This window comes from Camarhynchus parvulus, chromosome 1A (genome assembly GCF_901933205.1).
Source record: "Camarhynchus parvulus chromosome 1A, STF_HiC, whole genome shotgun sequence".
Lineage (NCBI taxonomy): Eukaryota > Metazoa > Chordata > Aves > Passeriformes > Thraupidae > Camarhynchus > Camarhynchus parvulus.
This window is the reverse complement of record NC_044586.1, coordinates 19,426,106-19,439,663: the sequence shown is the minus strand read 5'-3', so window position 1 is coordinate 19,439,663 and position 13,558 is coordinate 19,426,106. Positions and strand designations below refer to the sequence as shown.

Below are 13,558 nucleotides of genomic sequence, written 5' to 3'. Positions count from 1 at the left end.
ATTCACATTTCCCAGCTTTGACACCTGATGCACATACCACATCTCACTGATTACAGCACCTTTGGAATAATAGGCTTCTACAACCCTGTCTTCCTTACAGCTTAATAGTTTTCTTCTGTACTTATCCCTTCATCTTAATCCCTAATGTTCTTCAAGCATCTCACACAGACAAGAAACGTCATATTGTTACCTGCTGAGAAGAGAGAAAATTGAAAAATCTATGGCAAAACTTTATCTCAGTAGATATAGGAGAGTATCTTTACACTTACTCCTCCACCTCATCTCAAATCCGTACCCAGCAAAATCATTTATAGGCTTTTCTGTAACTACTTTCATTCAACACTGGGAGTTTTGTTAGGGGAATTTCAGAGAAAAAAGGGAATGCGTCATTGTCATGTCTCTTGGACTGAAGAAGCAACAATTAAATTATAACTTTATACTCACTGCTTGCACCATTTCACAATGGCAGCTGAGAGACTGCCTTTACTCTTAACTTTTACATTGAGGTATGCAGCTCTACAGCCTATTTTACTCACCTTTCTTTTGTCTTCATCTGCAGGATCAAACCTGAAAGTGGCCCGATTCTGTAAGCAAAGACAAGAGTTTGTGTTTGTTACATGCACAGCAGCTGCAGAGGATGTAATACCTGCAAAACTATTCAAAACCCCAGGGCTCTGGTTAAACCAAGCCTCAGATAATGAGGCTACAACCATGCCCTCCTCTTCCCATCCTCCCCAACAGCAAAAGCTTCAGTAAGTGACTCCAATGAAGAGTTTCACAATTACTACTGGTGCAGAGCAAGCTTTTATCTGTGGGATGTGAGTCAACTACCTCACACATGGCACTTAACAGGGTGAAAAAAGAGAGATTGCCTTGTGTTTTACACACACCTCATTACCCAGATTCTTCCCCAAACAGATCTTGCTTACAAGCTTTTGACTGCTCTGACTGTTCCAAACCAGAACCACCATGGCATCGTCTTGCCCAGAAAACAAGTAGTACAAATCAAATAAGCCTTGCTACAAAAACTATGAGTTTCTGTGTTCTGGCAGCTTCCAAAACACCTTACCAAGGTATTTGTTTCTCTGGTACAGTTAAACAAAAGACAGACATGGTGTAACTACAAGTCCTTATTTTTTATTAAACACTTCAAATAGCAGTCAGGCCTAGTTCCATGTTAGCACCCTGAAGAATGCTATTAGTGAAATATTACTCATCAGACAAAGAAAACAGCACTAATACCAGACATTTCTCTAAACATTTTAAAACTTCCAATATAAATGATAAGTATTATTAACAGCTTCCAAAAAATTAAAATATCAATTTCTACATCTAACATGCAACTTGCTACAGCATGCAAGCAACTGAAAACAAAAGTGACTTTCCATAGCACATTCATGGGCCTTCTTACCTTTCATGACCCAAGCTCACAATTACACAGAAAGGCCTTGGACATCTACCCAACCACCAAAGGTTACCAACATCAATTAGAGCCTTGAGGATGTTAGGAAAATCATTCCCTTCCTCTCTCAATAATAGGCAAATAATCCCCTTCCTCTCTCTTACAGGGCTCCCAACTAGACCACAGGGGTTCAGCAACATGCCAACCAAAGACAGGTGAGCATTGAATGATGAGCAATTAACCAAGAGAATGCAACCTTTATGTTTGCACATGAACATTTTAGCAAGTTTACAAAAGCAATGTAGTGAGAACAAGCCTAAGCAGTAGAGCAACAGAGATTTGGAATAATCACTGCAAATAGGACAGCACAGGGAAGCACCAACAGACATATTAATTTCTCTCACTATGGTTATTCTATAGGCACTTGCACTTTGGAACTACACTTGATCCATCCTTTCTTTTCAATTAAAGCATATTTCATTTGTTATTTGGAAAAAAAAAACTAGGGAAACCTAAAGCTCTGGAACCTGGAGTACTCTGCCCAGTCTTTGCTGGCCCATAGACAAAGTGTGAGTAACAAAGTGTACAAAAAAGAGATGGACGAAATACGATTAAAAAGTTTGAACAAGAAATGCAGTAAGGGCAATGTCATAGTGAGATAGCATTAAAGTTTCTCACCCACTCCAAAAGAAGTATTTAGCTACACACTTAACTCCAAGACTTCATGCAAATACTTGAAATGTCAGAAGACAAGGTGCATGAGCTCTCAACTCTGTCCTTGAGGATTCAACTCAAGCCTAAATAATTCATCTGGGAAAGCTGCTGAGAAGGCATAAAATCCAGTACAGCAAAATTAAGAAATTATGCTTGTGCGTCCTTTTTGACAGAACACATTTAACATGGGGTCACTTTGAGGAGTAAGGACAGAAACAAAAGGTTCCTTCAATCAGAATCCTTCCTCTGTACCTCAGAGGTCAGTAAGTTAAAACAGATGCGTCCATGAACTCTTGATCTACCAATCCTTCTGACAGAGTGCCCTCCAGCTGCATCAATCTCTACCTTTGAATTTCACCCAGATAAAGGCAGACTGGGTCAAGACTCAAGGTTCTTCTACAAGCCCAAGTTTGAGTGAAGAAATCAGTTACTGCCATTGTTAGGTGTAAAACATGTTGCACTTAAGACAGCAAATTTCAAGACACCTCTTAGAGGATGAATACCCACATCACATCCATGTTCATTTGGATTCTCGCCTAATCACAAAGTGATTTAATGAAACTTTAACAAAGATCTTTAAAGATCTGAATGTTCGTTCCTGAAACAGACTCCTAAATTTCAGTCAATAATTAGTTCAATTTGACTGCATTTAAATTACAGCCAAAGCCAAACCCTAAGTCAGCACCAGCTTTAGAGACTTGTGTACCACTCACACAAGCACCTATACAAAGGACAGATACCTGATGGGTTGAGACATAATCTTTCAGAATGGACTGTGCTGCTCTACTACAATCTAAGTGTCAAAATGCCCCTATCGGAAGGAGGGGGGGGGGTAATAAAAGATTAACCCAACATGTATCTTCACTCTGATTTTCACCTCCCTGTATCAACAGGAAACACCTTCATTTCTTGTCTGAACATACCCATATCAGACTACAAAAGCAGAGGACCCTTACTACCTGTTCATACCTGCCAGCATTAAAAGCTCAACCTGCTCTAAGCTGTCTTCCCCTTTCGCTTTGCTTGGCCAGAAACACGGAAAAATGAAGCAGGGTCTGTCAGCCCATTTCACACACATCTCCTGCCCCTGCACACTGACACGGTCGCAGTCCAGGCGATGGAAAGCTCTCTCCATTCCCGGCGACAAAGGGCTGCCCACAAAGGGCAGCATATCAGGCAGGTGGTCAGGTACCGAGAGACCTCAGTGTTCTTCTGTCCCGCCCCTGCCTAGCGGTGTACGTAGGTTAAAAGACTTGTGACGCAAATGAACGCTATCGAACAGCTCCTTTTACGGCCGATCACCGATAACCCACACTACCCACTGGGCGCGCAGAGCGCAAGACCGAACGTGCCGGGGCCCGAGCCTGGCAAGGGGCTTTGTGCTCCCCTGGAAGTCTGCTTTCCTGCAGCCACTGTCCCGGCTCTCCGCCCCGGCAGCGCCGCGGCGCCCTGCATGGCCTGCGGGCAGGGAGCGCACAGGGAGGGGCGGGAAGCTGCGCCGGGCAGGGGCTGTGAGGGGCGGGGGCCATGGCGGTAGAGCGGCGAGCGCTGGGGACCCGCTGCAGAGCCCAGCCCGGAGGGGTCCAGGACGATGCTGGCGGCGCTGCCGACGGCGGGCGGGGCGGGGCGGCGACAGCGCCGGGGGAGAGGAGCAGAGGGGAGGGGGATGGGACCCGTTACCTCCTCGTTGTACCACGACAGGACGCGCTCCACCGCCTCGGCGCCACCGCCGCCGCGCCCCTCCACGGCCTCCAGCACCGCGCCCAGCTCCGGGCCCGGCTCGGCGCCCTGCTCCATGCCCGACCGTCCCGTCCCGTCCCGTCCCGGCGTCCGCCGGCAGCGGCCGCGCCCCGCCCGCACGCCGCAACCCGCGCCCCCTGACGCGCCCCCTGACGCGCCCAACGCTCCGCGGAAGCCGCCCGGACTGCCAGGCAGCGTCCGCGCGCCATTGGCTGGAGGGGCCGACGGCGCGCACTCCCGAGCCCTCCTATTGGCTGCCATCCCGTCGGTCGGCAATTGCGGAGAGAGGACTCCATCTCCCAGCATGGCCAACGGCGCGGCGGCCGGAGGGGTGTGCCGTGCTTTCTTGCCGCGGGGCACGATGGGTGCTGCAGTCCGTGCCCACAGCGCCCCGGGCTGCCGCTGGGAAGCGCGGCGGTAGCGCGCTCTCGGGACGCGCGGCCGCACAGGGTACTGCCCGGCGCTTCCCTCCGTCTTCCTTAGGCTTGGCCGCTTGTGTGCTCTCTGCGATCTGCCCTGTGCACACCGTGTCGGTCACAAGGCGAAGGACTGCCACAGCCGGGGCTGGCTGCTTTTTCTTAAGCTTTCAGGCTTGAGTTTTTGAGCTCCCATCGCGGGCGAAGTCTGTGAGTGTTCCCTGAAGCGGGGCTTCGCCACAGCGTCTGGCAGCAAAACCAGTCTCAAGTCTAACCCGCCAGAGCAATGGTGGTACACGAAAATTTTGCGTTTTGTTCAGGAGGTGGCAGGAGGGGAAGGTGCATTGACAGAGCCAGGCAAAGGTGAACCGTGTGTCTATAAAGGTTTTGCAAGACCGCATGTTTAAACCACTCTGAGCACATGCACAGCATTTCCAAACTCAAGGTGACCTGTAATTGAAATTCATTGTCCAGATAGCAGAAAATGATATATTGAAGTTAACAAAACCCACTCCCCAAACATGTTCATACAGAGCTGTGGCCGGTCTCTCCTCAAAATCTTTATTCCTTCAGTTCAGGAATCCGTGAGAAAGAGAAACCTTTAATCTCACAAATGACTGGTTCCATAGCAGAAAACACCGGGGAGGTTGCACCTGCAGATGGACAGAGCCCAGAGGTGGTCAGATGTGACGGTGCCTGTCTGCAGTGTTTAAGATGCAGACCCAAACCAGAACCTGAATTTCCTCCTTAGGGGTTTCTTGCCATAAGAACTGAAATATAAATCCAGAACAGCACAGTCATCAGACTGCAAGGAGTAACAAAATCCAGTCATCCAGTGTGCAGCCGTTAATTCTGAGTCTGGTCCATCTATATACTAACAGAGCTTTGGAGAGAAACCCAATGAAAAGAGTCTTTTGCTTGTTAGATTTACAACTCTATAAAAAAGTATAAGCCTGCTTAGATTTACTTCACAGCACGGGAAAACACTCATTTTATTTGCACATAGTCAATTTTTTTAAATTGCAAAACCTGAAAAATAAAGATTAGGAAACTGTTACTGCCCTTTAAAGGCACATTGGTATTCATCATGAACGTGTTTTAGTTTCCACCTTATGTAGTATACGAAGGATTAGGATTTCAATGAAAGAGATGGACAGAATAAATTGCATCCTCTACCAAAGAACTGCCAGACCTTTTCAGATGGGTGCATACCACGAGCCCTTCCCATGTTAGTCAGCTTTATCTAAACCTTCCAAAGCAATGTCTGCCCCTGAATTTCATGGGTTTCAGGGTCAGTCACAACAGAATTGTGGGGCTGGGGAGGTCAGAGGCCATTTTTGTCAAAGGGTAGTGACCTTTGCAGCAAGAGGTAGCCTGACAAAAACAGGATTCATGCTACTGAATGGAGTTCTCACTGCTCTTCTCCCGCTGAGTCTTTTTTCTACCTGGTAATGAAAAATCTTGAAGAATTGTAGTGGATTTTTATAGGCATACATACATATATACATTTGTGTGTGTGTGTAGATCTGTTTAAAAATTTTAAATGTGTTATATCAGTTATGCTGTAATGTATAATATTAGTTTCTGTTCTACTGTATATATTATATATCTATCATTTTCATATGTCTTAGCCTGTGAAAAAGATCACATCTTTATAAAAATGTGTATTTGTTGTTAGAAAAAAAGATAATGTAAGCAAGAAATAAAAAAAAAAAAGAGAGGAAAAGGGAAAAGAGAAAAAAAAATAGAAAGAGGAGGAGAGGTAGGAAAGAAAGAAGAAAATAGGAAAAAATAACAGAAGAGAAACTGCAATTGAGACTGAATATTTCAGAATGTGGTGTAAAAGTTTCATCAGCAATGTTTGCATAGTCACATATTTGCTTCATATGCACATAAATGCATGGCTAGGCAAGAAAACCCAACTTTTAGTTTCCATGGTCAAGGAAAATAATTAAATAACAACCCACAGACTCTGAATCAGGAGGTTTGACAGTTTGTACTGGGATGATTTAAGACATTCTTGCCCCTCACCAGACATTCTACCCAGAGGTTATGGTGCTCTCTCCAGGCTGCTGCACTCCCCAGGCTGGTGCACAGCCTGTGACCTGAAAGCTGACATGGTTTGTGCTGCTGTGGTGGGGTCTGAGCTGCAGGGGCCCAGGATCAGTCCTGCTTTACTTCGCAGCTCTTCTCATGCAGGAGGTGGCCTCTGTTCCACCATTTTATACACTGCCCCCCATGAATGTCTACTTTAAATTTCAAAGCCCTCATCAGGAAGCAGTTAAATGATAGTTGGAAGTGCGCACTCCTGAGGAATCAACACAAGTTTTTCAATTCATTTTTAAAAAAAGAGAAAAAAAAGAAATAATATGGAGGCTTTTTTTGCACAAGACTTTCCAAGCCCTGTTTGACTGATGATGTTCTTGGCTCTTTTTTATAAGCAGCTTTGTGGTGCTGCTGTTGGTCAGAATTTCCTCTCCCAAGACGCCCAGGATATTGCAGCTCTCCATTCAGAAATGTTTTATTATTTCTGGGTCTCACACTGTGTCCGATATCCCGCCTCCTTCCTGAACAGTCTGCCTGAGCTCTTTGGGGTAACAAAGTTGACCCCATAAGTGTTGAAGGATGTGGAATATTTGTATGCTAAAATAGGCTCATTTTCTCCTCTTTTTCAGTCAGTGGGGATTAGGCTTCTTTGCGTTTAAAAATTTACTATAAAAAAGAGCAGAAGTGCTTCTGGTTTCCCTTGAGTGGTACTTAGGCTCGCCACCATACTGATCCTTCCAAAGATCCAGCCTTGAGTTACTGGTCAGTTCTACCCACAGATATCTCAACAAGGTATCTGGTCCTTGGAGAGACCTCGGCAGGTCATGATCACCAGTCCATCAGGCAAGTGGAGGTGCATCACCCATTTGCCATGAATTGTACCTGTTCTCAAGTCCTTCCTTGAATAAAAGCATGATGACGTCTAACATTTTTTGAAGGTCTGGAGCTTGTAGAAATTTTTGTATTTAAGTAAATTTAACTGGAATCTATTTATTTTCAAGAACTTTATTTGGGTGTGAAAATCCCTCATATACCTTGCACAACTGTACAAATAACACTTATGTCCATTTTAGACATAAACATGGTTATTGTCACACTGGGTGCTATCAAAGATTTCATTTACAAAACAACTACTAAAATGCCTGTTGTCATATTTCCATTTATTTATTTCTTACCCATAGGGTAATAGGTCCACCATAATTGCTTGGTGCATTTTATAATACAGAAGAAAAAGCTATGTTAATAAAAACTAACAAAAACTCACAAATAGCTACAAATCTGAAGGAAAATGTCTAAGAAAAATTCTCCCCAAAATACAATACATTTTTCCACACATACACAGTACAGAATAACTTCAAAGGCACAGCTTTGAATTTTGCTTTTATAGACGTATAGAGAATTATCACCACGTGAAGGAATTGAGAGAACAGTTTCATATCTGACAATAGATAATTAAGCAAATAATCATGTTTGCATTGTCATTTTCTTTATATAATTGCTTCATATCATCATATTTAACATACGTGGCTCTGAATCCAAAATCTTCCCAGTCCCAAGTCCCTTCTTACCTTGTCATTACTAACCAGAGAAGTTAGATTTTTCCAGATTGTGCAAACTCAACACAAATACATATATAATAAGAACAACAGTCAACTTAAGGCAGTGTATAATTCAATGCTACATGTCTTTTCTTCTCTTTTGTAAAGATCAGACTTACTAGATCAACAGAAAGGTGCATCAATGTACAAAGTTAGGTGTAAACTAAAACCTACAGCAACACATGTCCTTTTAAGGAACCAGATAGAAGAATTGATATGAGTAAGTGATGACTTGGCAGAATGGTTTTTAAGGAATGCATTAAGAGCTTAAAAGAACAGATGACGGAGTTTTGCTGAGGGCAAATTTCCTGTCTTTAATTCAAATTATAAATAGCTCCTGTTTCAGTACATTTTTTGTAAGACTCATTAATGTTTGTCAATAAGAGAGGGGGTAAAACTGGCTCACTCAAACTTAGAGCACACAGGGTTCTCCCAGAATTAAAAAAGGCACCGATCGGCCCAAAAAGTGGTCTAGAACAGCACAAAAGTATTTTTCAGCTACAGGAGCATTCGGTCATAGTGGTCTGCAATCTGCCCATGTTAGGAACTATATTTATCTGCCCAGGATATTTTCCATTTTCACCTTCCTTGAAGAACATCCACAAAAAGTCCCACATGGCATGAAGCTTTTGTAACTCTTGTAAGTGTGTGGGCTCAGCTGATACCAGTCATCTTTATTTAGCCCAACCTGTAGTGGCTTCCCCATTGATGTATGCAAAGCCTGGAAAGTGTTGCATGTGCTCGTACTCAGAATTCCTGCGTGTTGTCAAGGGCGCATACATGTCACTGGAATTGCCGTATCTCGTGGAGTGCATGGAGGAGCTTGTGTAGCAGGAGTTGGCAGCTGGGACCTCTGGCCAGCGTGGAGTCACTGGTGTGGTATGCAGCCTGGGAGTACTGCTCATCAAACAGGGCTCCATTCTTGATGTTGGGCCACTGAAGGGGTACTAGAATTAAAAAAAAAAAGAAATCAAAGAATCATCTGCCACATACTTCATTTGAAAATAAGGGCTGGTGGTGTCACAATTCTGTGTTTAGAAAAGCCAAAATCGTATGAATTAACGGCTATCCAACAACAAGGTACCATACTGAAGGTGAAATATCAGATAACCAGTGTCTGCTGTAAACCAAAGTTGCAGGGAAAGTCTTGCAAAATAGTCACTGATTTTAAATACTGAATTAATGTATTGAAGTGCTAGGTATATCTGGAAAATAGGAGAAAAATAGATTTAATTAATTTATCTTTTTTCTCCCACTTTTACTCAAAAACTTGCTATTTACTAAGAATCAGAAAATAAAATGTCCTAACTCTTCCTCACTCAAGTGAGTTTTGAGGGAGAGGAGCAAAAGAATCTTTATTTCTGGGAAAGTGCCTTCCCTTTAAAGTGTTCACAAGACATCCTGACAGTTTCTTCAGGAAAACAGTGTGGTCTAGCCCCAGAACCAGCAGCTAATTGGAGAACTTATGGAAAGAGGCAGGCAGGAGGAGAATCTTTCTAGTTCCCAGCTGTTCACAGTGACACTTGGAAACTAGAAATCAAAGTTTGACAGATGGCTTCCACTAAGGAAGGACAAGATAGGAAGGAAAACAGAACAGCTTTTGCCCTCTGTAGTTACAGACTGCAACAGGAAGTAAATTGTGCTTATGAGGGGTTGCTTAGCATGTATTTATCTTATTGCCTGTCCTGCAGAAGCAGATCATCTGTGTGCTGTCTGAGGAACAGCTCTCCCTGTTTTGTCCCCGTTATCCATGCGCATCACAGAGATGGTGAGGATCCCTGTTACTCTTGGCCAGCCATATATCTTCAAAGCTTCTATATTTTACATCTTTATACCTTTTCTGCAAAAAAGTGTCACATTTAACATTTCCGTATCTTGGGTTGTTTGACACTCTGGTATTTCTTTAACTAGAAGGCTCTCACCAAAGCAGGACTATCACTTCTGATACTTAAAAACCTTGCAAGCGGCATGCCAAAGCTTTCTACTGCTGCAAAACCCCTCATGTTTTGGAGGCTTATGGAGAGAACAGCTGGAGTAGGTGCTCCTAGGAGGGGAGGTAGCAGAGATTCCCAAGGGCTCTTATTACATTACGCCACTGTGGATGGGCCTGGGGTTAATCAGTTGCATAAGCAGCTGTTACATAAGCCTAAGGCAATTGCAGCAATGTCTCCGTGAGGACTTTATGCTGTCTCCCTTCAGAGCACAGCCAGGAAGGCAGGCCAGCCTTAACAAACCTATTTGAACAGTTCACAAGCCTCAGGCAGCTCAGAGCCACATGCTGGCCACTCCTAACTAGAGAGGAGAAAAAGACTTTTTGACCAACATACTGTAGTTAACGATTTAGCACATCCCTGAGTGTCCCGGGAACACAGGCCAGTAGGCAGACGAGAGGGAAGACATCAAAGGTGTTATCTAGCCTGTACTTCCCATCACCACACAGGCTGGATCTACCTGTGCCATCACAGCTGCTGAAATGGGGCGTTAAACTGCAGCACCACCCTGGAACATTGACATTTCAACACTGTTCTGCTAATCCAGCTGCCAGAATAAGCTGTCCTGGCAACACTGACAACAGGTTTCTACAACATCATCTAAATTTCCAAATTCACCCCACAGAAAGTTTTTTCAGTAGGAAAATTCAGCAGAGCTTACATATTGAGCAGAAAAAGCCTTATATTCCTTTGAAGGAGAACCAAGTCTTCAGACTTGTTGGCTTTCCAAAAGCTTTCATTGAAGATGAGAACTTCCAAAGACCATTAACAATGAAACTCAAGCTTTGAAGCAATATGTGGCCCAAGCTAAAAACTTTCTTCCTTGTCTTCAGTAGTGTTTTACTTGATACCAGTTATGGTGGACTTTGCCTTTATTACCCATTGATCTATACATGAAATCACTGTAGATTCTTGTACTAAAAAGTGTACTTATAACAGGGTTACCCTAGACTTCTGCCATAATACACCAGTGATTCTCTCTTGTCTTTTTCACAATGAGATAATTGAGCTATTCTGTTGTTAACCATAACAGAAGCCTTTGCCATCCTGTCTCAGTGCAATTTTCCTTTGAGGTTTTGAAACAAAGTTGTGACTTCTAACAGGGGAATTACGTGCTTTCATATCCCTTACAAATGCCAAGAGAAATCCGTCTTCAGCCAGGATAATTTGCTATTTGAAAATTTGTAGACTGCAAAAACATTTACCTATCATCAAGAAGAAGAGAATGAACTCTGAGAATATTGTGGTGGGTGCCCTTGTTGTGCACAGCAATATGTGGGGAAGCCACATGATGTCTTTTTGGTCGTTTGGAACCACAAAACTTGTGCCAGTGAGTGAATGAATTCTTGGCTCCCAGAATGAACTTCAGGATGCACCAAAAAAGAAGGATTTTCCTCCTCCAATATGCAGCCCAGAGGCCATGCTTAGGCTTACTGAGATGGCAGGGGAATGGCTCTGCATGAGGGGACAGGATACAGTGTGCTGCTTTTCCTTTTCATCGAGCACACCCAGTGCAGCTGTGTTTATGAATGTGTCATGAATGTAAAAAGAATAATTGCTTGAAAATAACATGGACTCTAAATATCCAGTATTTTACAATAAATTCTGTTATGACTGAATGCAAGATGGAAAGTTTTGTACCGGTAGGTCAGCTAATCGCAAATGACTCAGTGGCTTCTTTTTCCCTACAGTGAAGAGACTATTGAAAGACAATATTTTTAAAGTACTCGTTGGCCCCTGCCTGACTATTAACTCACCCAATGAAGCGTCTATTCAGCCTTGTTGGAGTGTCCAAAGCAGAGCCATCTGGGCGGATGCCTGCCCATGCTGCCTGAATCACCTTTCACAGTCTACATCCGGTTAATGAAGAGTGCTTAAGCTGAACTCAAAACACTGGGGCCTAGTGATCTTTGCCAGATATAAAAGCGACATTTGTTGGAGGACTCTTGACAGGAAATTACCATTTTCTGGGTTGACTCACACTTGTTACTACTGCTGCCATTAGACCTAGACAAGAAGCCCTTTAAGCCTGTGAGACTTTGAGCAGATTATTGTTAAGGCCGTGCCCACAAAAGTAAAATTAATTCTATTTATTTTAGTATTATTTTAGAAAATGCAACATTAAATATGTCTTCCCATGAAGTGAAGGCTGAGGTTCTACAGTGAAAGGATGGAGAATAATCTCTTTATCCTTATTTTCAATTCACCAACCAATTATAAATGTAAGTGAAAAGTTTCAATGTCCAAACAGCAAAATATTTTCCTTATGAATGTGGCTCTGACTTTACATTGTATTAGCTCCCACTTTGCTGGATGCTGTAAATTAACATTGCATGTTAGCCACTACTTCAGGACTTGCAAGTAACACATTCCAGAAACTACTGAATTGTGGACAGCTGGCTATAAATTAACTTCATAAAAATATGCTTAAATCTTATAAAATGGCATAATTGATACTATTGATTAAAGGCATCTTTATCACCCTAAATTTACCCTTTTCTCCACAAATTGAACCTTACTGAATCTGTTAATTAAGCCGAGTGAAACTTTGAAGTCCACCTAAGGGATTTTGGTACTTTTGGGAGTGGCATTTGGAGCCTTAGGAAGATGCTATTTGTAATTATCTCAAACTAAGACATCTGTTTCCTGTTGCATTCAATACATAATTACTTCAATTACATGCTAACAGTCTCAAGGCCCTTATGAAGGCATACAGTTGGGGAACAATGACTCTTGCTGCATGGGTGGGATTTGGGCAGTATTTCTGTCTTTCTGTCATTACCAGCTGTTTGATGACAGAGTGGTTATTGGGGAGGGTGTTATTCTTACTGCACTGGTATAGTCATGAGTTTATAATGTGTATAAGCTGGAAGATTAAGAACTTTTCCCCTTCTGTTGTTTCCCAAAGTAGATGAGCCAGAACAACATGAATGGACACTGAAGCATGGGCTCTGTCTGAGAGAGGATTTCTTTGGCTCGCCCATTGTCACAAAAAAAGTTACTACTGTTTTCCAGTACTGCTTCTAGAAAATCCTGCTGCAGAGGTATATGAAGCGAAGACATGGTTTAGTGGAATTGTGGCATGCAGTATTTTACAGAAAAACTGAGTCGTGCTGCATGCTGCACCCTGGGAAGTTTTATGAGACCATTGCACTCCACCGAGCAGTTCAGGAGAGTTAGAGTAATAACACTGCTTAAATTTCCTTCAACTATGGCCCAAACACTGTTTTCTGGGCCTCTGAGAGGTGCAGACCTGATCTGCTGCTGAACAGCAGACTGTACTGCTGCAGCATTTTCCAGAGTGATGAGTTCGGCTGCCCACACCATGGAAGTAAATTATGATCTTCATAAATGCAGCTTAAAGCAGCAAAAAACAAACAAACAAACAAACAGATTCATTCTTGTCTTTAAGATAGGAGCAGCATGGTACAAAAGGAGAAATGTTGCTGTGCTGCTTCTATGGCTGTCACCTGAGATGGACTGTTCAGAGATGGTTGTTCCATTTTGGAAGCGGTAAAGGAGAAAAGCTGAAATGAGGCTGAGTTTAGTGTGGCATCAAGGAGGGATTCTCAGATCTAGGTGGTTAATGTGGCAGCTTCTTGGCTGAGCCCTTCTACCTACTCTGAGAGTTAGGTTTGCACAGAAAGGCTG

The 13,558-nt window shown here is 43.2% G+C and overlaps 2 protein-coding genes across 7 annotated transcripts in view; both read right to left on the bottom strand.

Moving 5' to 3' along the window:
- RIC8B (RIC8 guanine nucleotide exchange factor B) overlaps positions 1-3,922 on the bottom strand; it is a 33,746-nt gene extending 29,824 nt beyond the window's left edge. Inside the window, exons 1-2 of the mRNA XM_030960129.1 lie at positions 3,797-3,922; positions 537-584 (exon numbers count right to left, since the gene is read on the bottom strand). Of these exons, the coding sequence (XP_030815989.1) occupies positions 537-584; positions 3,797-3,913 (165 nt within the window). The 5' untranslated portion in view covers positions 3,914-3,922. The remainder of the gene's footprint in view (positions 1-536; positions 585-3,796) is intronic.
- A 3,218-nt stretch (positions 3,923-7,140) lies between these two features.
- RFX4 (regulatory factor X4) overlaps positions 7,141-13,558 on the bottom strand; it is an 87,827-nt gene continuing 81,409 nt past the window's right edge. For all 6 annotated transcript variants that reach the window (XM_030959716.1, XM_030959713.1, XM_030959714.1 and 3 more), the window contains one exon: positions 7,141-8,863. In XM_030959716.1, the coding sequence (XP_030815576.1) occupies positions 8,591-8,863 (273 nt within the window). In that variant the 3' untranslated portion in view covers positions 7,141-8,590. The remainder of the gene's footprint in view (positions 8,864-13,558) is intronic.